Raw genomic sequence first — 24,444 nt, 5'->3', positions numbered from 1 at the left:
ATATATGAAACCAAGGAGGCTTAGGTGACCTCTTTAGTCACTAATTTGTCACCTTCATAAAAGATAAACTGATGGTGAGGGTGGTCTGTGATCATGCCTCCTGAGGCAGTGTCAAGCAGGCAGCATTACCTCTGCATCTCGGTCCAGGCTGATAGTTTCCATATCCACAGCCAGCTCATGTTCCTCTGAAAAAATGAGAAGGAAAATAGCTCTATTTACAAGAGGCAGTGGCCAAAGGTGTTTGTAAAGAGCTGTCACTCTGCCCTAGGGCTGCAGATCTTTGGTTCAACAAAGCTAACCTAAGTGCAGGGGACACTAAGGGTGACTCAACAAGGGTAATATTTCAAGCACTCTACAAGTTTCCTGAGTTCAGTCGTTGGCAAAGTTTCCAAATGTCCACCTGTGCCTCTGACCCCCCGCCCCCCCAAGAAACCAAATGCACCTTGAATTTCCTGGTGGAAAGGAGACGGCAGCTGTCTGAATCGTGGTGAGCACATCACGGCCATGGCTGTTGCCTTCTTGGAATCCCCAGTGTCTGCTGCCAGCAGCCTACCCCCCATGTATTCTTTGCCTTCTTGTTTGTGGCACTAAATCAGGCCATTTGAATACAGATTATGCAGGGCCATCACATGTTCTAGGATGTGTCTTTTATTGCTTTGGAAAGTAGCCCAGCATCTACAGATGCTTCTCTGCACAGAGAGGGAAATAAAATGAGGCAGAGCTCAAAAGATAGGATCAAAGAGCCTCCATGAATAATTTAAACAAACGTCTGAACTGGAAGCCTCATGAACTAATTCCAGCAGAGAAGCCCATTTGGATTGCATGTGACTATCTGCCCCAGAGACAGTCCCAACTGCTTCCTGTTAAGAGTGGAGAGCCTCACATCTCACCTTAATAGCCCCTTTTTCATTTCATCAGAGCCTGATTAAGTATGTAAGCTGAAAGGAACACACAGACATGTGCACACACCCCTTAAAATACTTTGAGAGTAACAGTATTTCCTTCATATCATCAAGTAGCCAATCACTGTTCATAGGTCCTAGTGATCTTATCATTTCTTTTTCCAGTTTGCTCCAGTAAGCACTCAAATAAGGCTATTTATTTTGACTGGATGGTATTATTATTATTATTTTTTTTTTTTTTTCTCTCAGTCCCTCCCTTCCTTCCTGTTTTTGAGACAGGGCCTCATTATGCAGCCCTGACTTGGCCATGAATTCAGAGATGGTCTGCCTCTGCCTCCTGAGTGCTGAAATTAAAGTGTGTCCGACCATGTCTGGCTCTTTTTCTTTTTCTTTTTGGTCTTTTTGAGACAGGGTCTCCCTGTAGCCCCAGCTGTCCTGGAACTCACTATGTAGACCAGGCTGGCCTTGAACTCACAGAGATCCGCCTGCCTCTGCCTCCCAAGTCCTGGGACTAAAGGCGTGCACCACCATGCCTAGCAGTCTTGAACTTTTAATCCTACTAGTTTCCCAGGTGCTGAGATGACAGGCATACCACTAAGCCCAGTTTCATGGATGGTGTTTCTCTAGAGACCTGTTTTTCTCTTGAAACTTCCTGTGAGAAGGAAATAGGCTGTTTGTCTTGCAGTGCTTCAGATCGAGACTGCATTCTGTCCCAGGATGCTCTCAATTTTGTTCCACAGAACTGATCATCACTGTTACAATTTTCCCTAGGCTCTGTCTCCTGTACTTCTTCACCTTAGAGCAAACCTGCACTTCAGTCTGCAGCAGAGTCAGCTCACACACCAAATCAGCTTATATCTGGCTCCTCCAAAGATTAGAGGCCTATGTGCTGGTCAGCCTAGAGAGGAACATGTGGCACAGGACCAGCTTAACAAAGAAGAAATGGCCCCATATGGCTGAATTCACTTTACTGCCTTTTCATCATGTCTTTTTATACAATGATCAACAATAACCAGTTAAAGCCAGGCGTGGTGGCGCACGCCTTTAATCCCAGCACCTGGGAGGCAGAACTCTGGGAGTTCAAGGCCAGCTGGGGCTACAGGGAGACCCTGTCTCAAAAAGATAAAAACAAAAACCAAAAAATCCAAACCCCAAAACCAAAAAAAAAAAAACAGTAACTAGTTAAAACAAGTTTTCTATAGATTACACATAACTATAGCATATCAACCAACATAGAAGTTAAACAATAGGAACTGGGGAAAATCAAGAGGCAGAACAATTTTATCTACTCTGCATATACATATATACACACATACAAATTAAGAAAAATAAGTAGAAGGTAATGGTTGACACGTTTGAGTTAGTTTTGCTGAGACTCAGGTAAACACAAGTAGGAACATTCTCAGTCTCTTTAAGGACTAGAAATGAATGTTCCTAGGAGCTAGTATATTTCTAGTCAATTGGAGGTAAAAGCAAAGGGTCTAGATAAGCTGGGTTCCAGCCCAACTGATGTACTTTGCAGTAGAACCCTCTGGTCAGTATGGGACTTATTCCCCTCATCTATCATGCATTAGATCTTGCAGTGAGCTATAACAATAACACTGCTAGCCAGGGGAAGGAAGCCCAGGACCGCACCATTGCAACTTCCAAGTCCTCCAGGTCGCCCAATGTTTAATGGCACAGAACTCCGTCCTTCTGTGACTAAGTTAAGCGATAATGACAGCACCCATTTGCTTCATCCACCCACATCACCTCCAGAATATCGGCTCTGAAGCTCTAAACTAACTGTGGTGGGTCCTTTTGTGATAATCTCCTTTTGCTTTAAAATTTGGTTACCATAGCTACCAATCATCTTTGCTGGCACACAGTGCACAATGCTATTTTAAAAGTAGCTATGTTTTTATAATTTTTTTTTTTTTGGTCTTTTTTGAGACAGGGTCTTCCTGTAGCCCCAGCTGTCCTGGAACTCACTACGTAGACCAGGCTGGACTTGAACTCTTAGAGATCCACCTGCCTCTGCCTCCCGAGAACTGGGATTCTAATTTTCTAAGCAAACAAACAAGCATAGGCCATTACTGGGGAAGGTGCAAAAACTACCACAGGTGGCTGGTTAGCTAGTTCCACAGTGATTTTCCTAACACCATACAGTTGACAAGTTGATCCTCAGGCTTATAGAAATAGTGAGGTGGGAATAGAAGTGATTTCTCATTATTGTGGCAGGACAGCCGTTCTGAGTACAGGGTTAAAAAAACATTTCCTGGCTCTGTTCCAAGTGACACACTAGTGCCAATATCATCAGCAGTAGTACTGGCATTCAGCAGAAACAGCCACACTATACCTATAGATGTTAAAGAGCCGGCTGCCAAGGCAGTACCCCAGAGAGCATGCTGCCCTCTGTAGTACAACCATCTTCCCAGTCCACCAAGAACCTCAGAGAAACACAACCACCATCCTGGGGACACATCATGTACAACACAGCAGCAATCTCAACCAGCACACTTCCCCCTGGTGAGTTCAAGGTTAGCTATGCCAGTACCTTCTGGGTCCTTCTCACCCCGCTCTACTCCATCCTTCAGGCTCTGTTCGCTGAGGTCTGCCACAATGCCGCCACTGTGCTTCTTCCCTTCCTCATCACCTGATTCTTCAGATTCAACCCGCCTGTCAACTGAACATGTCAGTAAAAATTCACGTCCATTTCATGAGACAATGTGAGAAACGTAACAGATTAACACCCAGTTTTAAGTTAGCAAAAACTTCATTGTAAAATGGCTGAATTCAGTTCATGAACACCTGAATGTCTTCCATGTCCCAGCATCATCTAAAACACAAAGGCAGGAATGGGGGACAGAGCATGGAGGCCACATGATCACCTGAGTAACATGCTATCTCCTTCCCCTCCCCTCAAGGGTTTACAAAGAATTACCAACTGTTCTGAAAACCTTTGATCACCTGTAATCAAGGGCATTAATGGTAGTGCACAGTGAAGCATCTCCTAGGCATGTCTCACATTTGATCTGATGTCTACCATACAGGGTGTACCATTGTGACCTTCTGCCATATACCTTCAAAACATGTCGCCATCTGGCCAAGAAAAACAACTCAATTCACAGGCCCATAGTTTGACAGAAATCAAATCTAGCTAAATCAGACTGTGAACAGGGAGGGGCTCTAATGAAAACGAGCATGTGCCAAAGTGCCACCCGAACACCACTGATGCTAAAAGGTCCCTGGACAGTGTTATCAACTTGAAGATTTGATAGGCAAAGAAACATTTTTTTGAGTGGATGAATAAAGCAATGATGAAATGTGGCAGGCTGGTAAAAATTCTCTGGCAAAGCGGTTAATTATCTTTTTTTTTTTTTTTTTATAACTTTTTCATGACCTCTTTTGGAAGTCATTTTGGAAGGTACTCACATACTATTTGGAATTATCAATCTTACTGAAATTATCTCCCTGACTTTTCTACAAAGGGTATGTACGCTCCTGAGGGCAAAACTATTCCATTTAATCTTTGTATTTTCTGCTATTCCTAGCAAAGCACACCCAGGAATAAAACAAATATTTTCTTTGGTCTTTTTGAAATAGGGTCTCCCTACAGTCCCAGGCAGGCCTTGACCTCACAGAGCTCTGCCTGCTTCTGCCTCCCGAGTGCGTGTGCCACCACACCCAACTTAAATCTTTCTAAAATCCAGCTCCTAAACCTCCAACTCCAGCTCTTCTTCCCCAACATGGCTCAGCTACTTGTGACTCGAAGCCTGGTCTTCCTCTTGATTGTCTGGTACTGTTTATTCTCTACTGTCAGGGAATCCAGTATGATTCTAAAACCCAATCTAACACTTGAATGCAGAAATCTCTCTGGACCACCTATGGCTCTTCCTGCCTTTCTATCTTGCCCCTAGAGGCACAGCTCTGGCAAATCATTTTCCTTTCCAAGCCTCAGTCTCCACATCTGTAATAGAGAATTAGTGGAGTACCTGCCCCTGTCAGGAACAGAAATGGCAAAGAGTGGCTCATATGTATGACATACAGGAGAATGTAATGAGTTATCAAGAGGCACAAGGCAGTCTGTGATCCAGGCTAAGGGAGACGAGGTTCTGGGTCATAGCCTGTGTATCTCTCTAAGCAGGGGCCAGAGGATAGGAGGGCAGGCCACAGTACAACCTGTGCCTCTCAGGGCAGCAGAGAGGTTCTAGAACATGGGGTAGTGTAAGAAATTGACTGTGCAGCTCTGGGCATGATGGGCTAGCAAATACACTATTAAAGGAGGAGGATCTGAATTAAGGTATTGTCACTGATGGAAGAGCATAGAGCTATTGGAGATATGTCAGCTGGTAATGAGAAAAAAAAGAGAGAAAACCCTGGCTTTTGCATTTGCCCTTTATTGAGAAAACAGGGGGGGAAGAAGAGGACTGGGGAGTAGGGTAAGAGGGGATAGGAAGAACACCACCTCGCTTAGAAAACGTTTCAGGGTAAAAAAAGGCACCTAGCCGGACCCCTCCCCGCCCTAAGACCACCATGACCTTTTCTAGCCAGACTCACTGGCTTCCTCCACCCCCATCCATGACTGTTAATCTAGGTCAAACTCTCTTCCATACTCTTGCTGTTAACTGGATTTCCTTTCTCTGGAATGTTTGATGCTCCCCACGTTTCCCCAACCTGCATAACGTCTAGTGATCCTTCAAGGCCAAACTCAGGGCATCCATCACAACCCTCAAACACAATGGCCTTTCCTTCTACACCCCTAGTCCCTGCTCTGCAACCCTCTTCCCCAGCACTTTTCTTAGGAGAGAGTGTCGGCTCTTCTGGAGGTGTGTACCAGTCCCGGGAATAGTGGAGCCCTTTAAAGCATTTAAGCACTCAGTTTCGTTTGACTTTGCAATGGTGGGGCATGTGTGCATATACATGAATCTATATATGTGCATGCAATGATTGTCTATTATTACACAACTATGTACAAGACATGCATATATAACACGTACATGTATTTATGTATATAACTATATAATAATCCCAACACAGTGGAAAAACAGGAAGAAAGCTGAATTTAGTCCTTTTGAGATTATGAAAGCCTAGAACACGGGCACCGCCTCGTGTAACACACTCTCCAGTGGTCCTTGTCAACCATCCTTCTACCACAATCCACTCGCTTTCCAGGGTAGACTCCCCTCCACCTACCACGACCCAACTGTGGACTCTTCTGCCTCAGTTTCACTGGGAGCCAACAGTGGACCGGCCCCCGCCCCCTCGCCTGTCAATCTCGAAACTTCAGGGCCAAGCTCCCACTGCTGCGGTGTCCTGTCTACCCCCATCCCCAGGCAGGCTCGCGCCGCGCGGTCCCCCGGGCTCCGGTCCTCGCCGGCCGCCCTCGGGCCGCCGCTCCCGAGGTCCAAGCCTCCCCCGCCCGGTCCAGCTCAGCTGGCAGCAGGCTGGGCCGGCGGCTGGAGGTCGAGCCCCTTCCCGGGGAAGGGGTTGTGCGGGCTGAACCCCCAGCCCGCCGCTCCCCAGCCGCCCGCAGGGGCCGCTCACCCTCCATCATCTCCTGCGACTGTTGCTGCCCCGCGCCGCGCTCCGCCGCCATATTGGATACTCTTCCCCCTTTCCGGAATCTGTCGCCTCAGGGCCATGGGCCAATCAGGAATCCCGGTCGCGAGCCCGCCAGCCAATAGGATCTAGTACAGGGCTCGGACTGACACGCCTGCGTGAACGCGGGGCCTCATGGGAGTGGTAGTTCCCGCCTACGCTGGGCCCGCCCGCGACGAGGTATTTGAAAAATGAGTGAAGTCTAGGCGAGCTGGGCGGTGTCCGGCAGCATGGGAGACTCTTCAGGCTTGCACGTTCGCTCTCGTCACCGCGAGGGCTTCGGGGGCGTGGAGGGACTGAGGCCGAGCGATCTCTGCAGGCCACAGGGGCAGCAGGCTGGACTAGCATGCTCGGCTCCGGGGGCCCTCGCTGTGGCGTCTGCACCAAGGGTCGAGTGGCCCGAGGGACCGATTTGTCCGACGCGTACGCGCTGGTTGCCGGGTGCTCCAGTCCGCGGACCCTCGGCGCTGGCGGGAGGGGCCGCTCGTTTGCCAGCTTCGTCCGCTCCCGTCCCCCGTCCCTACCGTGAGAACGTGGCCGCCGAAAGGCGAGCTCCGCGCCGCTCATCGTCTTCGGTTCACGATGGGAAGTAAACGGCAGTCGCTAGGCCCGGGGCGGAGGAGCCGGTCTCTTTTGGCTCCTCCGAGGCGCTGTAGGTGTCCGGTGCGTCCTTAGCAACGCTTCCCGCGCGCTCTGCGTTTACTCTTGCCGAGACCCGCCCACCGGCGTCCCTAATTGGTCTTTGAGGCCTGTCAGTCTCCGTGGGTGGTTCTGCTATTGGTCCGTGGGCTAGAAGCGCGCGGGATCTTAAGGCTGTGAATCCGGCCTCCGGCTGGGACTATCGACTGCGCCAGGAGAGCCCGGAGCTCCAGTGAGCAGTCTGTGCGGGCCCCTGCCGGTCCTCCTGCCCCGCGGCGGGGCCGAGCGGGCCTGGCCGGTGCCTCTTGCGGCCGCAGGCACTCCTCTCGGCCCTCGTTCTGGGTAGTGGCGGCAGCCTAGTTCGCGGGGCGTTGTCGGGTTGTGGCCGTTTGACCCGCGCTCGGGAGGCGCCGGCGCCGGAGCGTCCTTTGCAGGGTTTCCAGCCGGGTCCGAGGAGTAGCCACCCTGGCTGGTCTCTCCTAGGTCTGCGTCTGATTGGTTCCTCATGCTTTGTCCAAAGGCAAGGTCAGCAGAAGCCCTCGCCGCGTCCGTTTGCACTGGAGCAGTCTTGGGCTCCGAGTGCGTGAGCGCTGGCTCCCTGCTTCGCGAACCCTCACGTGCGTATCCCAAACACGCGTGGGCTTTATTCGTCCTCTCACTGTGTTTTCTCAGCAGAGAATCTCGGGATGTTGTCTTGACGCCTATTCTCCCCACAGCTCTGAGAACATCCAGCCAACTCAGATGTCGAGTTTTTTCCGTAGTTCGGTCTCTTCGTCTTTCTGCTCTGAATTATTGTTACTTTTTCCTTTGTCCCAGCCTTGCTTCCAGAATGATCTTTGTACAATGTGCATTTTGTCATGTTTCTTCAAAGAACTGAGCCCTTTGAAGAAAATCGAGAGTGTTCTGCCAGCCCGTGGAGGCTCTGGGAGTGAGGTTTGGCTTCCGCCCTGGCCACCTGCTCTCCTGGAAGGTGTTCTCTTCACTCAGCTTTGTTAGTGCTCCCTCTGGGAATGCTGACAGTTTGGTTTGGAAGGTCCCCTTTGCCTCCGGCCCTCACCCAGTGGCTATCATGTGTTTACTCATGAGGTTGTCTTGATGCAAGAAACAAACCCATGGGCTCAGGATGGCTCTGACAATGAGAAAAGCAGTTGCCCCCAAATCCAAAGTCCAGAGGAAGGCAAGCTTTGGGGTGGGTTGATTAAGTGGGTCAGACATTTCCAGGTCCTGAGCTGGTGAGATGGCTTAACTGGTAAAGGTGCTCACTCTCAGAGTTAATGACCTGAATTCTGTCTCTGGGACCCACATGGTGGAAGGAGAGAATTGACTTCCACAAGTTGTCCTCTGACCTCCACATGACACCCCACCCCCAAAATAAATAAATTAAAAATGCCCAGGTCCAGCATCCACAGTTTTGGTTGACAGAATCCTAAACATGCATCTGAAAGTGTAAAGTTATTTAAGTTGCAACTGAATAAAAGATTATAATGTGATATTTTGCCTAAGGAATAATGGGTTAACTTGTGTCCTTTTTGTTTGGATGAGTTCAGGTGTTTTTTTTTTTTTTTTTTTTTTTTTTTTTTTTTTTGTTTAACTGCCTGCTGGTTGCTTCCATCAGATGCCAGCCCTGTGCTTTGTGGTCCATCGGTGGGAACAACTGGAATCATCTGCTTTCTAGCTGTTTTGCTCTGGTTGGAGAGATGCTTCCAGAGAAGAAAAAGAATGTTTTCCCAGAGCTCCCTGCAGAGTGGTCCTGGCTTCTGTTTAGTTTTAGCTGGGGTTCCCTTTACCTTCTGGATCCTAGCTAGCAGTGGGGGTAGGATTACTCTGTATAGCATCAGGTGCTGGGCGGGCTCTGCCTCTCATTCCTACTGCCTAGATTAGATATAAAACAAACAAAAAACCTTTTAAAACCACAGGTCAGGATGTCCATGCATTTCCATTGTTTGCTTGTTTCTGTTTTTGAGATGAGGGCTTGCTTTGTAGCCTAGGCTGGCTTATATTTCACTGTGTAGCCCAGGCTAGCCTGAAACTTATGGCAATTCCCCCTACCTTAGCCTTCCAGATATTGGGGTACAGGCATACCATGACTTAGTCTGGTTGACATTTGAGTCAAAATGAAACCTGTGAAAAGTTAAGGGATCTATGGCTGTGCTCTCAGGCCATCCTTTAGCTGTGGTGTTGACTGTGTGGTAAGGACTGTCAGAGTGACACTGACTCTGGGATTTTCTTTTCCTTATGGTGTGAATGTTCTGTTTAGTGCTCAGCTGGTCCATGTGGATTTTAAGTAGTCCACTACTGACTAATTTAACTTGCTGCCACTCATTTCCCTCCAGCCAGTATTATGACTTTCCTCCCTGGATACCATTGTAACTGTCAGTAATGTAATTACATGTACATTTCTCTTTATTACTATTTATTTTTCTCTGCAGTGCAGCCTCTTGGTGAGATGGTTTTCCTTCTTTGTAGGTTTGAAGAGTGTGAATTTGATGGAGGATAGTCTTTGGAAGACTTCAGGTCTATGTTTAGTATTCTTTGCTTCTGAGATTACATTTGCTAGAACTTAATGGTTTTGTGGAGTCGGGGCCACACTGGACCTCTAGGGTCCCTGGCCTTTTTTAGGGGGTCTTAGGATAGCTCTTCTCTGGTTTTGACTCATTATTTTTACCTTTTGGAAATTCCTTTCATGTGTCTCAGAGATGCACAGAGCAGCATTCTTGGTGAGCTCTGGTTGTTGCAAAATACAAGTGCTGTTCAGAGTCACTCACATACCATGTTCTTAGTCTTGACTTCTTTTTCTTTTTTGGCTCAAAGTTTACTTTTTATTTTGTTTTATTACTGTGACTATATATATATGGTGTGTGTGTGTGTGTGTGTGTGTGTGTGTGTGTGTGCATGTCCACATACCATAGATGTGCATGTGGAGGTCAGAGGACAACTTTATGAAGTTGGCTTTCTTCTTCCACCTATATGTAGGTTCTGGGGATTGAGCTCAGGTCATGAGGCTTGTACAGCAAGCACTTTTACCTGCTGAGCCATTTTGCCACCCCTAAAATTTCCTGAACTTTTATCTTTTGTTTTTAAATTCACCCAGAACTAATTTTGGTACATGGGAAGACAGATGGAGTTTAGGCAAAATTATTTAACTGTTCAAAGCTAGCAGATCACAGTTATTAAGCATTTAGTCTCTCAGTCCCTACTTGGCTCCTGAAATTCTGTGAGAGCGCTATGGGTGTGAGTTATGTTATCTTCATTTTACATGGGAAAGGATATTTAGAGGCCATGTTGTCCATTCAGGGTCATTGTGATTGGAGAGACCATGTGGATTCCCGTTGATTAGAAGAGTCTCTTCATTGTGTGTCAGCCTTCTTACATTTCTTGGTCTGCTTCTGAAATTGACCATGTCCTTTTGTCCACTTATTTACTTTGTATGGTTTCATGGGATATTGTAATGTCAGCATTCTGTTCTTTCTGTGTAAGGGGCCCTGCCTGTCGTCCTCAGGAGCTGTCAGTAGAGGTAGACATTGGTCAGGCCTGTAGACTCATGACTGTATCAGAGACTATATGTGATCAACTTGAGCAAGTTATAATCAGGCTCATAGCCTTTTAAATAAAAATAGGTGCTCTTCTCCCTTCCTGTGAAATTAAAGAAATCTTTTTTTTTTTCTTTTTTTGAAACAAAATCTCATATAGCTTTGGCTGGCCTTGAACTTACTGTGTAACTGAGGATGACCTTGTACTCCTGATCCTTTTGCCTCTACCTCTCAAGTGCAGGGATTACAGAAGTGTACCACCACACCACATTCAGCTTAAAGAAGTCTTTGTGATCACCTTAAAAGCCAGGATGCAACTGGAAGATTGCTATCTTAGGAGCTCCTTACTGGAATCTGGTGGTTTGTGAGGATAGGTCTCTATCCTACATTGGGAAGGGCCCAGCCCCTACTGCTTGTCCAAGATTGATTTTCCTTGTGAGGCAGCTCCGCAGCTAATTCTCAGGTATGAGTGTGCCAGCATGGGGATCCTGTATAAGAAGAGGCTGATGTGGGCCTAGCAAGTGGGCTCTAGGCTATTTGGTTATGGGCTCTGAGGTTCTAGGTACCCAGAAGTTAGTGCAGAGGAAGGGGCTCAGGTGGGCATGGCTTGTGGTCTCCCTCTATCATGGGAAGTTCTAGTCAGTGGTCCTGGTACTGGCCACATGTACTCTTGTCACTGTCTTTGGATGACTTCGGTGAGATGTGCCTGCTCCTGGCAGAGAAGACTGTCTTCTTAGTGGCTGTCTTTGGAGTGGTCTTAAGCACAAGGCACCTGGTCCATATGTGCCCATGTGCTTGTCAGTAGAATAGATGCTTGAGGCCACTGTTGTCAGCTGTGGAGTGAGCATATGGGATAAGACTGCAGGAACTCAGCGCGCGCGCACACACACACACACACACACACACACACACACACACACTGCAGGTCCATTTCACCTGTGGTATCAATGTCAGTTTCCTAATGTGATCTTGTATTGTAGATCTGCAATGTGTTGTCTCTGGAGGAAACTCAGTGAGGGGCACATGGAATTTTTTTCTGTTTTAAAAAAATACTATTATTATTATTATTATTATTATTATTATTATTTAGTCTTTTTTTTGAGACAGGGTCTCCCTGTAGCCCCAATTGCCTTGGAACAAGTATTATCTGCTTGTATGTAAGTGTACCTGTGTTGTGCAGTGCCCATGGAGGTCAGAAGAGGGCATAAAATTCCCCTGGAACTGGAGTTATGGACACTTGTTAGCTGCTGTGTGGGTGCTGAGAGCTGAACCCGGGTCCTCTGCAAGAGCAGCCAGTGCTCTGAACTGCTGAGCCATCTCTCCAACCTGTATTTTCTTCTTATATCTGTATTTGAATCTGCAATTATACCAGAATGAAGAATTAAAGACACATCTCTTATCCAGTCTTTAGGTAAAGCAAATCTAGCTGTGGCCTTGCTCTCGTGTGCTTCAAGGTGTTCCATGTGCGGACCCTCCAAGCTGGCAGTTCTACGTGACTTCCAGAAAGACTTCCAGAAAGACCTGGGAGCATTTCCGCTCATGGGGACTGGTAGCTCCCGCTTGCCCTCATAGCCCCTCTCACTGCGTTTTCTTTTTGTTCTCTGCTTTCCTGTGCCTCTGTGTGCATTTCTCCAGAAGAGCTTCTTGTAGCACAGCATTGGGCTGACTGTACTCACGCTGTAGGTTCTGAGCTGGGATGCCAGGACTTAGCTGGTTTGACAGCCTTTGTGTTCTGCACTGCGAATGTTAATCATGCACCCTTTGTTTTCCAGGTGAGGGCTGTTAGCGGTTAGTGACTAGCTGGCCTGCTCCCCATGGAGGATAGAGGCCCTCCTGCCTTTGCTGAGGGCTGGAGATGCCTATCTGGGAGTCCTGCACAGGAAGACCCAGATGGTCAGGCTGCCTCTGAGCCCAGCAAGTCACCCTCATCAGTCCACAGACATCTAAGCAGGAAAAATGGGCTTTCCAGACTCTGCCAGAGCCGGATGGCGCTTTCTGGTGATCACCTTGTGTTGTTCTGGGCACTGGCCTCATAACTGAAAATGCAGACTTGCACTTTCCCTGGGATTCCTTTTGTCAGGGACTGAGAAACAGTCCCTGTGTTCTTTCTGGGAAGCATTGTCTGCTAAGGTGCTGGGCCATGCTCATTGGGAAGGTTGCCCTGGGGAGGACACCTTGGGCCACTTTCTTCCTGTCTGCTTTTTCATGTGGTAGTGTTGGCACACAGCACCCCTCCAGCAGTAGTTGGGATTCACCTTCACATTTCAGGACCAAATTAGAGTCAAGTGTTACTTCTTACCAGATTATGTGCGTGTGCTGTCTTAGGCCAAACTGGATTTCAGAGGAAGTGCAAGTGTGCTGATTGGGCTCAGAGTGTTCACTGATTGTGTGCAGCAGCAGATGTGGTCTTTGCATCTGGAAATGGGGCCATATAAGGCAGGGTCCCTGCAAAGGTGACAGCAGCAGCCACCTTCATAGCGTAGGGTACCCTTGCTTCATAGCTAACGGATGTTTCCAGGCTCTGGTGCCTCATGGGTCCAGACATACTGGCCTTGGGCCGCAGCCAGGAAGAAAGAGCTTATTCGGTGGTGTGTGATGGGGGCGTAGCGGGGAAGGGATGTTGGGTGTGGTATGGTGTGTGTGGTGGGGAGGACTGAGGGACAGCAGGGTGCATGCTTGAAATTGGGATAGAGTTAAAGCAAGGAAGTCCTTTAGGATAACAGATGTCTCAGAGCCAGAGCAGAGCACAGGGAAGGGCTGTGTTCTGTCTGGAGGTTGTCGAACAGTGATGTGCTGGGATATCAGATGTTGTGGCCCAAATAGCATGTGGCTCCTAGGAGAGGGCCAGTGCTGCTGCTGAAGCAAGGCAGAGGCCACAGCTTCTCAGGAGGCTGCTTCCCCTGTTACTAGTCCAGGTGTGTTTGCTGCAGAGTGATGACATGATAGATTGATTTCAGGAGGACCCACAGGTGTCTGCTCAGGGAACTGGGGTAAGGCAGGTGATGATGTGGCCGTTAGCCTCAGGGAATGGTTAGAATGAGATTATGTATTGAGAAAGTCTGGATTCCAGTTGGAAGGAGACAGGAAAGGAAGAGAGAGGATAAGAGAGTGGTGAAGACTAAGGTCGACGTGTGTGTTTGGTTTCAAGTCCAGTGTATTAGTTACTTTTTTGTTGCTGTGATAAAACACCATGGCCAAGGTAATTTGTAGAAGAAAGAGTTTATTTGGATTACAATTCCAGAGGGATAAGAGTCCATCATGGTAGGGAGGCATGGTGGCAGAGGTGGCCAGAACAGAAAGCTGAACGCTCATGTCTTCAGGCAGACACAGGAAACAGAGAGAGTAAACTGAAAGTGGGACAAGGCTATGAACTCTCAAAGTCCACCCCTAGTGACATGCTTCTTCCAGCCAGGTGGAAAAATGGCACCACCAACTAGGGACAAAGTGTTTGAATACTTGGAGCCTATGGGAGACATTCTCCTTCAAATCACCACACCCAGGAAGAACAGAAGCTGGTGAGGGAGGCTTGGGCAGTTTGGTCCAGGGGAGGATTGGGGCTGGAGGCAGGTGTGGGAGCTGACAACACACTGATCTTTCCAGGGTAGTAAAGGTGCCAAGGAATGGGTGAGGTAGAAGGGTCACTTAGTGGTGAGAGGCAGGGAAGGGAAAGGTACTCAGGTGCTTAAATGGGGGGCTCTGAGTGAAGGAGGGAGCTGAGGAGGAGCTCAGTGATGCCGGTAGGTGGAATGTAGTGAGGACTGAGGATTTGCTTTTGGACTGTGCATTTTGAAAGCCACTGGAGAGGTGGCTGACCGCAGCTCTCTTGGAGTTGTGGGAACAGAACCCATGGGAGGAAGCAGATGGAGGGGTGGGCAACAGGAGTCCTTGAATTGTGTGACAATTCCCAGGAGCAACTGATGGGGCAGTGGCTTGAGATCACTGACACTAGAGAGGAGACATTGTAAGCAAGAGCTCTCCATGTGGGAGGAATGAGGCCTTAGAATGTGACTTAGAAGTATTCATCTTGGGCTGTCTATGCTTCTTAGAGGATGTTGATTTATGCCTGAGTGTGGGGAGGGCATGAGCCCTTTGAGGGTTTTTTGAGAGTGACTTGTTCAGTCACACAGCATAGGAATTAGCACTGTAGATTAGATAAGTGCTGGGGTCCTGTGCAGTCTGCATGCTTTGCTTGACTTAGAGGCCAGCTCTGATAGCCATTCAGGTCTAATACTTTCTAAATTTCCTTTCCTTGCAGAAGACAGGTGGAGCTCTTACTGCCTGTCATCACTGGCCACCCAAAACATCTGCACAAGTAAACTGCACTGTCCTGCTGCACCTGAGCACACCGACCCACTGCCTGGGCCCCTGGGCAGCACATCTTGCTGCTCCTTGCTGCGTGGCCTGCCTTCAGGGTGCTCTGCATCTCTGCTGTCAGCCCCAGTGTACAACCCCAACAAGGCTGTCTTTACCGTTGATGCCAAGACCACAGAGGTATTCTGTAGTTTGAGGCTCAGCGTGGATGTGGATTTGGAGTTATACATCAAACCTTGTCTCTCTAACAGAGGAATTTATGTTTTAAGTGTAATTAGAAAAACATATGGTTTTACCAGTACGGTAGCAAAAGCAATAAGAATTTGGAATACTAAAGCATCTAAGCAAGTTGAATCTTCTTGGCAGAGGTTCCAGAGAAGGATTGGGGTGCATGCTTTGTCATTTTTGAAACATGTTAACTAAGAGCAATATTCAATGCTTGAATTAAATGTGTTTGTTCTGTGTCCAATCATATATATACAGAAGCTGAGATTGTTAGACAGGATGTAAGTTCCCATATTTTTTCATAGTCTTTTTATTTAGCTAGTTTTATTACATTTATTTGTGTGTGTGTGCACGTGTGTGTGGTGTGCTATAATATGAGTGTGGAGGTCAGAGGACAACTTGCTGGGGTCAGTTTGCACCTTTACCTGATGAGCCATCTCACTGATTCATAGTCTTGTCATGTACTTGTTCTGTCTGGTGAAGGGTCCTGGGTATGATTAGTTGTCCCGAACAGGGTGTGTTGGTGAGGTGATGAGATCTTGGGTGCAAAGTGTGAGTGTCAGTATGTGAGCCTCTGAGCCAGCCTGTAGTGGGAAGGCACTGGAAGCAGTGCTAGGGAAGGGCACATCTCTGGCCTCCCTGCCAGCTCTTGTGTCCTCCTCCTTGACTGTTTCCAGGGGCACCAGCAGCTGCTGGTGACATGTGTGTTCTCTGCAGATTCTGGTTGCCAATGACAAAGCCTGCAGCCTCCTAGAGTATAGCAGTCATGACCTGATTGGTCAGAAGCTTGCACAGTTCTTCCTCAAGTCAGATTCCGAGGTGGTGGAAGCCCTCAGCGAGGAGCATGTGGAGGCTGACGGCCGTGCCGCAGTGGTGTTTGGCACAGTGGTGAGTGGGTGTGCGGGGGCTTCTGCCTGACTTTGAGTCAAGAGTCCACGTAGAGGGAAGAACTCCACCTCACTGCCTAGGTTCTGGCTTTGAGCTGTGCTCTGCTGTGGGGCCAGTAGCACCTGCAACTTCAGCATCTTCAACTAAAACTTGATCCTGGTGCTGTTTGCCCCCTTCAGCTGAGAGGAGGGATGGGCCCTTTAAAATCAAAACATCTTGAGGAGAGATGTAGTGACTGTGGAGCTTTATTGTCTTGGAGATCCCCTTGCTTTGGTGAGGTTTGAGGCTTGGCCTGCATTTTGCAAACCTGCAGGCACCATATGAGAGTCCTAGAAAATTTTTTCACTCATCTTTTTAATTGACTGTATGCATGCTTTTGTGTGTGTGTGTGTGTGTGTGTGTGTGTGTGTGTGTGTGTGTATGTACATGTGTATGTGGGTGCATGTGGAGATCTGAGGTTGATGTTGGGAACATCCTTCATCGTTCTTTCACCTTATTCATTGAGGCAGGTTCCTCAGTCAAACCCAGAGCTCTCCGATATGGCTAGTCTTGTTAGCTAGCTTGCTCTGGGGATCCCTGTCTCTGCCTTCTGAAGCTGGAATTATAGGTGGGCTTCTACACCCATCCAGCATTTAAGTGGATTTCTGGGAATCTGAACTCAGGTCTTTGTGCTTGTGTGGCAAGTGCTGTAACTTCTGAGCCATTTCCCTAGCCCTGAAAAATGATATACTTTTATTGTTGTGCCTGGTTCTTATCTCGAAATCTGTGCATTCTATTTTGTGTTTGTTTGGTATAAGGAGTGGGAGCATTTTACTGGAGAGTTTTGGTCCTCTTCACTGGACTGCTGGGTCTATCTGGGACATTGATAGGAGAGCTGAGTTATTGGATGCTGAGGACTGAGCCTCTGGCATCAGAACTTGTACAGGGTCAGTTGCATAAGCAAATTATTGAGTCAAGAAGCTGACACTACCAGGGCTAGAGAGATGACTCAGTGGTTAATAGCACTGGTGGCTCTTGGCAGAAGACCTGGGTTCAAATCCCAGCTCCTACATGGCGGCTAACAGCTGTCTATCACTGCAGTTCCAGGGGACCTGATGCCGTCTTCTGTCCTCTGTGGGCATTACATGACACGAGTGCACTTACAGATATGCAGGCTAACACTCATTCATATACATAAAATAAAAATAAATAAAAATTTTTTTAAAAAGCTGATTACCACCAAGAAAATCTTCAGCTCTCCACATGTGCTGTTTCTTTAGGAAATAACAGATAACTGCTTTTTTTCTCTCCCTTCTACCTTACCATGAAGCTAAGTATATTGGTCTCTAGAAGCATAGATTGAACTATGTATATATAGATGAAGGGAATTATTAGATTGGCTCACTGGATTGGAGGCTGGGTAGTTTGACGATGACTGCAGGCTAGAGAACCAGAGGCACCAGTAGCTACTCAGCCCAGGAAGCTGGAGCCTCAGAACAACAGGGGCTAATGATGCAGCCCCAGTGTGAGACTGAAGGCCTGGACCCCCTGGAGAGTTGCTGATGCAAGTGTGTATTCAAGGATGAAGACTCAGGTTTGATGTTTACAGGTGATGGTACTAGCAAACAAGGAGGGCATGGGAGTACATGCTTATAATACCAGAGCATAGACAATCAGGAATTGAAGACCAGCTTGGGTTATAGAGTGAGTCTGAACCTGGTCTACATGAGAGCCTGTCTTAAAACAAAAAGCAAAACAAAACAGCAAGCAGCAACAACAAAACCCACCAGCACTAGCAATGAAAGAATAGTTGAGAGTGTGTATGAGCTTACCTTATCTTCTGGAAGACCATTCCTTCCAGGTTCCCATTCCCCATTCAGGGCTCCTCTTCTCTTGGTTCACTCACCCACACATGAGTCCTCTCTGGAAGCATCTTCCCAGATAGACCTAGTTTGTGCTTCAGGAGTTTTCTAGTCCTCTCTCAAGGTGACAACCAAGAGTAGCTATTACACTAAGCATGAAACCATCTTGATAAAACATTCACTCAGACTGTAGCACTGAGGCCTAAAAGCGTCATTTATATTTTGGTAGATTTCTGAAGCAAGTCAGGTGAATGGAGCTTGACTTCACTGAAGCACTGGAGCATGGGGAGGATCTTTTCTGATGACAAGCACCTTTCCATGCTGGTTACAGGGTCCACAGTGCAGATGCTGTATGCCCTGGTGCAGTGTACATGTGTCCACAGGTAGACATTGTCAGCCGCAGCGGGGAGAAGATTCCAGTCTCTGTATGGATAAAGAGGGTGCAGCAAGAGCGTGGCCTGTGCTGTGTGGTGGTCCTGGAGCCCGTGGAGAGGATCTCTGCCTGGGTCACCTTCCAGAGTGATGTGAGTGTGTGTTCGTATCTTGGCCATCTCCTGTTAGCTCCTCATCCAGTTCTTTTTCCTTTTTTTTTTTTTTTTTTTTTTTTTTTTCTTTTTTTAAGACAGGGTCTCCCTGTAGCCCCAGCTGTCCTGGAACTCACTATGTAGACCAGGCTGGCCTTGAACTCACATAGATCCGCCTGCCTCTGCCTCCCAAGTTTTGGGACTACAGGCGTGTGCCACCACACCCGGCCCCCCCTTTTTAAAAAAAATATTTTATGTGTATGCATGTATTGTGTGCATGTAGGTAAGTGCACCCATGTCATGCAATGCCTGCGGAGGACAGAAGAGGCTGTCGGATCCCCTGGAACTGGAGTTACGGACAGTTGTTAGCTGCCATGTGGGTGCTGGGATTTGAACCCAGGTCTTCTGCAAGAACAACCAGTGTTCTTAACCGCTGAGCCATCTCTCCAGCCCTTCTTTCCTTTTCTAATGTAGGGAAGGAAGTGCCAGAGGTGTCTGGAGGTTTGCCCTGCCTATGGCCCTTACTGATCATGCTTAGGCAAGGAGCCCAGTCACCAGTGTGTTTCCTTACTCTTAAAGTAGGAATGTAATCACAACTAGGATTGTTCTTTTACTTAAAGATGTAAAACTCTCAGAAAAGCTCTTGTATATGAACTGGGATGTTCTTGCTAAAGAGCCTCTGGCATTGGCCAGAGCTTCTGGAGAGCACTGGAGAGAGTCACAATTTAGGTGAACCTGGTACAGTGAGGAAAATGGTATTGTTTTTGCGAAAGCCCATGGGCATGCCTCTTGTGCTTTGGATACAGAAGTTGTGTCAATGTTCTTGCTTTTAGCTTCTAAATACTGAAATATAAAGTGCAAGATGCTTTTATCTGGAGTACTGCTTTTCTTTTCCAGGGAACCATCACGTCATGTGATGTTCTCTTTGCTCATCTCCACGGGTTCATGTCTGCAAAGGAAGTGGTTGGTCAGTGTGTCACAGACTTGATTCCATCCATGCAGCTTCCTCCTCCTGGCCAACATGTCCCAAAGGTAGGACCCTGGCCATCTATACTGGGAGCTGGGTATTGAGTTCTTAGACCAGAATCTGTAACTTGACTGTAGAACCATCCTGGGAAGGGAAAAACTCTATCTCTGGCTGTCTATGCTCTGAGTGTTGACCAGGGCCCAGAGCATATGGCTTCTCCTGGCTGGCTGATCTTGTCCTCTCTGTATTCTCTTTCATGAGAGTCAGGGAGAATAGGTTGATCTATAGGGTAACCTTGTACCTTGGTTAGAGTTCTTCATACAGAACAGATGGGAATTTGTATAGAGACACTAGAGGGGATTAGTTAGGGGAATTAATTGATATGAGGTTGCCCACAAGCTAGAGATCTTGGGGAGTACCCTGAGTGTGGCCCACCCAAAGTTGAAGGCTTGAGAATCTTGAGGGCCTCTGGAGGAGGTCCTAGAGCCCAGAGGCTGGAGAGCCTAGAGTTCTGATTCCCACAAGCAGTACAAGGAAGGGCGTCCCAGCTGTATAAGAGAGACTCTGATTGGTCCTTCCCCAGTTTATCTTTTGGATCCTAATCTGACTGGATGGTGCTGCTCATACTGAGGATGACTGTCCCTTACTCAGCCCACTCACCTATCCCTGGAGACACCCTCAAAGACATACCGAGAAATAATGCTTGACTGACTGGTTTAGGTATTTCTTAGTTAGCTATCACTCCCGGAGGTGAACAGTGTGTCCCACAGCCTCTACTGGAGGTGGGCAGTAGAGGCTAGGTATGGTGGAGGCCTGATTCATACTGCCTTTTCTTAAAATTTTACATTTTTTTTAGCTCAGCGTGGTGGGTCATGCCTTTTATCCCAGCACTCGGGAGGCAGAGGCAGGCAGATCTCTGTGAGTTCGAGGCCAGCCTGGTCTACATAGCGAGTTCTAGGCCAGCTGGAGTTACAGGAAGACCCTATTTCAAAAAAAAAAAAAATTTACATTTTTATTTTATGTGTATGAGTGTTTTGCCTGCATGTAAGTACATTGTGTGTGTCAGTGCCCTCAGAGGCCAGAAAAGTGTTGGGTCCTCTGGAACTGGAGTTACGGATGTTGTTATCTGCAGTGTAAGTGCTGGGAACCGAACCTGTGTTCCCTTCAAGAGCAGTAAGTGCTCTTAACCACCGAGCCATCTTCTAGTGCCCATACTGAATTCTTAGGCTCCCTATTTCCTTGATTAGTATGCAGCCTTTACACAAGGGACCCAAGAACTGTCTTTGCTTGCTGCTTTTCTGCACCTTTGGGAGTGAACTGACAGCTGTTTTGACCAAAGTCAGTTCTGCTGTGGTGAGAGGGAAGGTCCTTGCAGGACATCCATCAAATGTGGTTCTCTAAACTCAGTCCCTTAAGCTGACTTGTATGTCAGGCTTCTGGTTTGGGATGCAGCTCTGCCCCCATCTTGTCCTCTCTGCACCTACCTCTCTGTTCTACTCCGGCATAACAGCCAGCAGATTGGCAAGGCATTAGCTGGTGGCAGTGCTATAGGACACTGTATGGCAGCTGCTGCTGACCTGCTCTCAGGCAGACCTCTGACTTCCCAAGTAGGGTTTCCTGGAAATGGCAGCAAAGGCCACACGTGAGTATGTTCTCAGCCCTAATCAAGTCACCATCTCCCTTGGAAACAGATGGAGCCTGTAAAAGGGGGCACCCTGCCCCTCATTCCTTGCAGGGCTCATGGGTCCTGGGGGCAAGTGGGATTGGCTGAGGCGGTTCCTGGCGAGTGCCTTCCTCTGAGGTAGGTGGGTCTTGAATTCTGACTTGGACCATTGCTCCGTGCTCATCAACTGGGTGGTCACTATGCTCAGGACAGAGTAGATGAATCAGCAGGCCTCGGACGTGGTCCTGCACTTTGTATATCTTCCAGGTTGGGCCCTGAAGCAGAGTGGACAAGAAAGGCTGGGTTCAGCTTCCTACCTGAAACCACATAGTCCAGGCTGACTCTGAACTCAGGGTCCTCCTGCCTCTGCCATCCAAGTGCTGGGATTACAGTGTATACCATCATGCCTGGCCATATTCAAAATATTAATTGGAAAAATTGTGCTTTCTAAATAATTGAAGCAGAGTGACATAATGCAGGGTCTTGGTTGTATAGGAGAGGGAGGAGCTAAGAGTAGATGGGATAGTTTGGTCCCCTAGAGACTAGCCACAGCAGGAAGCCAGTGCCTCTAAGCTGGAGGGACAGAAGATTGGGTGAGGCGGTTGTCTTAGTTTATTTTCCTGTTACTGTGATAAAATGGTCTGATAAAAGCAATTTAACAAAGAAAGGGTTTATTCTGGGTCATAGTTCAAGGGTACAGTCTGTGCTGGTAGGGAAGTCAAGGCTGCAGGAGTGGGAAACAGCTGGTCACATTGCATCCACCAGCAGGAAGCAGAGAGTGATGAAGGCATGCTGCAGCTCAGCTCCTCTTCTCCACTTGTACCCTCCAGAATCCCAGCCAGGGAATGGTACCACTCATGGTGGGTGGATCCTCCCACCTCAATTAATGTAATCAAGATAATCCCACACAGGCAGGCTGAGCGGCCTGTCGCCCAGGTGATTCTAGATTCCGTCAGGATGACAGCACTATGACAGCTATCTCACAGATGGACTCTGCAGTAACTGAGGCTGAGAGGGAAGACTGACTCTCTTTCCCTCCAGACTCAGAACTGAGAAGAGGGATGTAGTATGCTGTAGTTTGGCACAGATGCCTGCTGGGGTTGAAGCTGAGTCCAGTCCCCTCACCGGTTTGCACGTTGGTGCTTTCTCTCGTTTTTTGTTGTTCTGTACTCTTCAGTCCTTCCAGCCTGTAGCTGCTGTTCCTTTCTCTGAGCAGAGTGGGACTGGGGATACCCAGGGAGAGCAACATGGGTGAGGGATGTTCCTGGCACCTTTCTGTGGTAGATGTATGAGTGGAATTGGGATCAGAAACGTCACACCTCAGTATTATGTCCACACACAGTGCTGCTGCAGTTCTGAGTGGGGCGCCCTGTCTTTCAGAGTCTTAAGATTCAAAGGTCAGTTGGGAGAGCCAGAGACGGCACCACCTTCCCTCTGAGTCTGAAGCTGAAATCCAAGCCCAGTGGAAAGGCTGTAGATGACAGTGAGGCTGCTCCTGATCCAGGTTACCAGGCATCTGTGTGGGCGTTCTGTACAATCAGTGGTCTCATCACCCTCCTGCCTGACGGCACCATCTATGGCGTTAACCACAGCTTCGCGTTAATGTTGTTTGGTTATGGAAAGACCGAGCTCCTGGGCAAGGTAGGCCTGCCTAGCTTCCAAGCCCCTTAGTTCTCTGTGGAAGTTGTTCTGCATGTGTGATAAGCCATGTATCTGATGGGCTGTCCAGCTTGCAGGATGTACCTATCCTCTTCATAGCCACACATCTGACTTTCCTAGTCTCCACATCAGTGCCCACCTTTAATGTCTTCTGATTCATTCCAGAGGAGGTGAGAGCTCTAAGCCTGGAAGCCCTGATCCCAGCCAGGCCTGGTCTTGCCCATTGAACCATGTTTTGAGCACCCTGTGGATACTGCTTGTTCTCATGTCTTAAGTGTGACTGGTGGTGGGTAGTGGAGGAGGGTTTCTTTAACTTCCCTTCCTGGGGTTGGACTTGGACTTGGGTGGGCATTTTACCCACTGGGATTCAAGCCACTGACCTTAACTGCCCTTTGTCCTCACCCAGACGTATAGGGACAGTCTCATCATGCCTTTGTACTTTATGCCCATAGACAGTGCTTAAAACACTACAAGTCATGTACTTTGACCATTATTCAACCTGTTGGTCCAGGCTGTTTTGTTCCACATGGTGTCAGCTAAGGGGTAACTCACTAGCTCACATTCTTGGCATGGATGCTGTTTGGCTATTCACAGGACCATCTTGCCTCTAAGTCTCACTTCAGCCTCAGAAGTTATGCTGCACAGCTCTTATAACCCCTCTTAGCAGCGTCCCATCAGTCCACTGGGAAGGGACGTGGTTCCCATTTGCTGGAGGGGTCATGGAGCAGCTTTGGGAAGCTACATGTTTCCACCAGCTGTGCTACCTGCATGTCCCATCCTGCTTTCAACACCCTCCTGCCCCCTCTTGCTGTTGACACCTGTGAGTGCCCCCCTGCTCACCTGGCTACTGGATGTAGGTGCTAGCTTATGGCCTTTCCCTGAGTACCTTGATCACATGGGGCCAGCCTCCAAAGGAGGGTATTTCCTTTTGTCATTTCCACTGGGTGACACTGGATTGGTAACAAGGATTTAGAGTTTACTAACCTCTTCTGAGGCTCCAAAAAAGAGATTGCTCTGCCCTCCAATGAAAAACTCTAAAAAAGGTCGGGCATGGTGGCGCACGCCTTTGATCCCAGCACTCTGGAGGCAGAGGCAGGTGGATCTCTGTGAGTTCAAGGCCAGCCTGGTCTACATAGCGAGTTCGAGGCCTACTGGGGCTATAGGGAGACCCTGTCTCAGAAAGACCGAAAAAAAGAAAAACTCTAAAAAAGTGGGGTTGGAGATATGGTTGAGAACAGTTGAGATGGTCAGCAGTTGAGAGCACTGGCTTTTCCTCCAGAAGACTCTGGTTTGATTCCCAGCACCCACATGATGTCTAATAGCTATTCATAACTCTAGTTCCAGGGGATCTGATGCCATCTTCTGACCTGTGAGGGCATTGCACAACATGGGTGCACTTGCATGTAGGCAGTACACTCATACACTCAAAATAAAAATAATCCCAGCACTTGGGAGACAGAAGCAGGTGGATCTCTGTGAGACCAAGGCCAGTTGGGGCTATGGGAATACCCCTTTGTTGTTTTTTTTTTTGTTTTTTTTTTTTTTTTTTTTTGAGACAGGGTCCCCCTATAGCCCCAGCTGGGCCTGGAATTCCCTATGTAGACCAGGGTGGCCTTGAACTCACAAAGATCCACCTGCCTTTGCCTCCCAAGTGCTGGGATTAAAGGCGTGCACTACCATGCCCAGCTGGGAATACCTTTTTTTTTTTGTTGTTG

General features: G+C 48.1%; 2 protein-coding genes across 8 annotated transcripts in view; one reads left to right on the top strand and one right to left on the bottom strand.

The window, feature by feature from the left end:
• The window catches only part of Ppp1r7 (protein phosphatase 1 regulatory subunit 7), a 24,531-nt gene extending 17,949 nt beyond the window's left edge, over positions 1-6,582 (bottom strand). Inside the window, exons 1-3 of the mRNA XM_008829147.3 lie at positions 6,429-6,582; positions 3,439-3,567; positions 130-185 (exon numbers count right to left, since the gene is read on the bottom strand). Coding sequence (XP_008827369.1) covers positions 130-185; positions 3,439-3,567; positions 6,429-6,480 — 237 coding nt within the window. The 5' untranslated portion in view covers positions 6,481-6,582. The remainder of the gene's footprint in view (positions 1-129; positions 186-3,438; positions 3,568-6,428) is intronic.
• Positions 6,583-6,625: 43 nt separating this feature from the next.
• Pask (PAS domain containing serine/threonine kinase) overlaps positions 6,626-24,444 on the top strand; it is a 44,782-nt gene continuing 26,963 nt past the window's right edge. Inside the window, exons 1-7 of one of the 7 annotated variants that reach the window (XM_029561655.1) lie at positions 6,626-6,662; positions 12,424-12,649; positions 14,907-15,142; positions 15,905-16,075; positions 18,300-18,440; positions 19,338-19,472; positions 22,451-22,711. In XM_029561655.1, coding sequence (XP_029417515.1) covers positions 12,466-12,649; positions 14,907-15,142; positions 15,905-16,075; positions 18,300-18,440; positions 19,338-19,472; positions 22,451-22,711 — 1,128 coding nt within the window. In that variant the 5' untranslated portion in view covers positions 6,626-6,662; positions 12,424-12,465. Of the gene's footprint in view, positions 6,663-7,317; positions 7,739-12,423; positions 12,650-14,906; positions 15,143-15,904; positions 16,076-18,299; positions 18,441-19,337; positions 19,473-22,450; positions 22,712-24,444 lie in introns of those variants that run through there. The other 6 variants (XM_029561658.1, XM_029561654.1, XM_029561653.1 and 3 more) reach the window with 6 other exon arrangements.

This window comes from Nannospalax galili, unplaced genomic scaffold (genome assembly GCF_000622305.1).
Source record: "Nannospalax galili isolate Female #2095 unplaced genomic scaffold, S.galili_v1.0 scaffold453, whole genome shotgun sequence".
NCBI classification, from domain to species: domain Eukaryota; kingdom Metazoa; phylum Chordata; class Mammalia; order Rodentia; family Spalacidae; genus Nannospalax; species Nannospalax galili.
The sequence above is the reverse complement of the archived record's forward strand: the minus strand, read 5'-3'. Positions and strand labels throughout refer to the sequence as shown.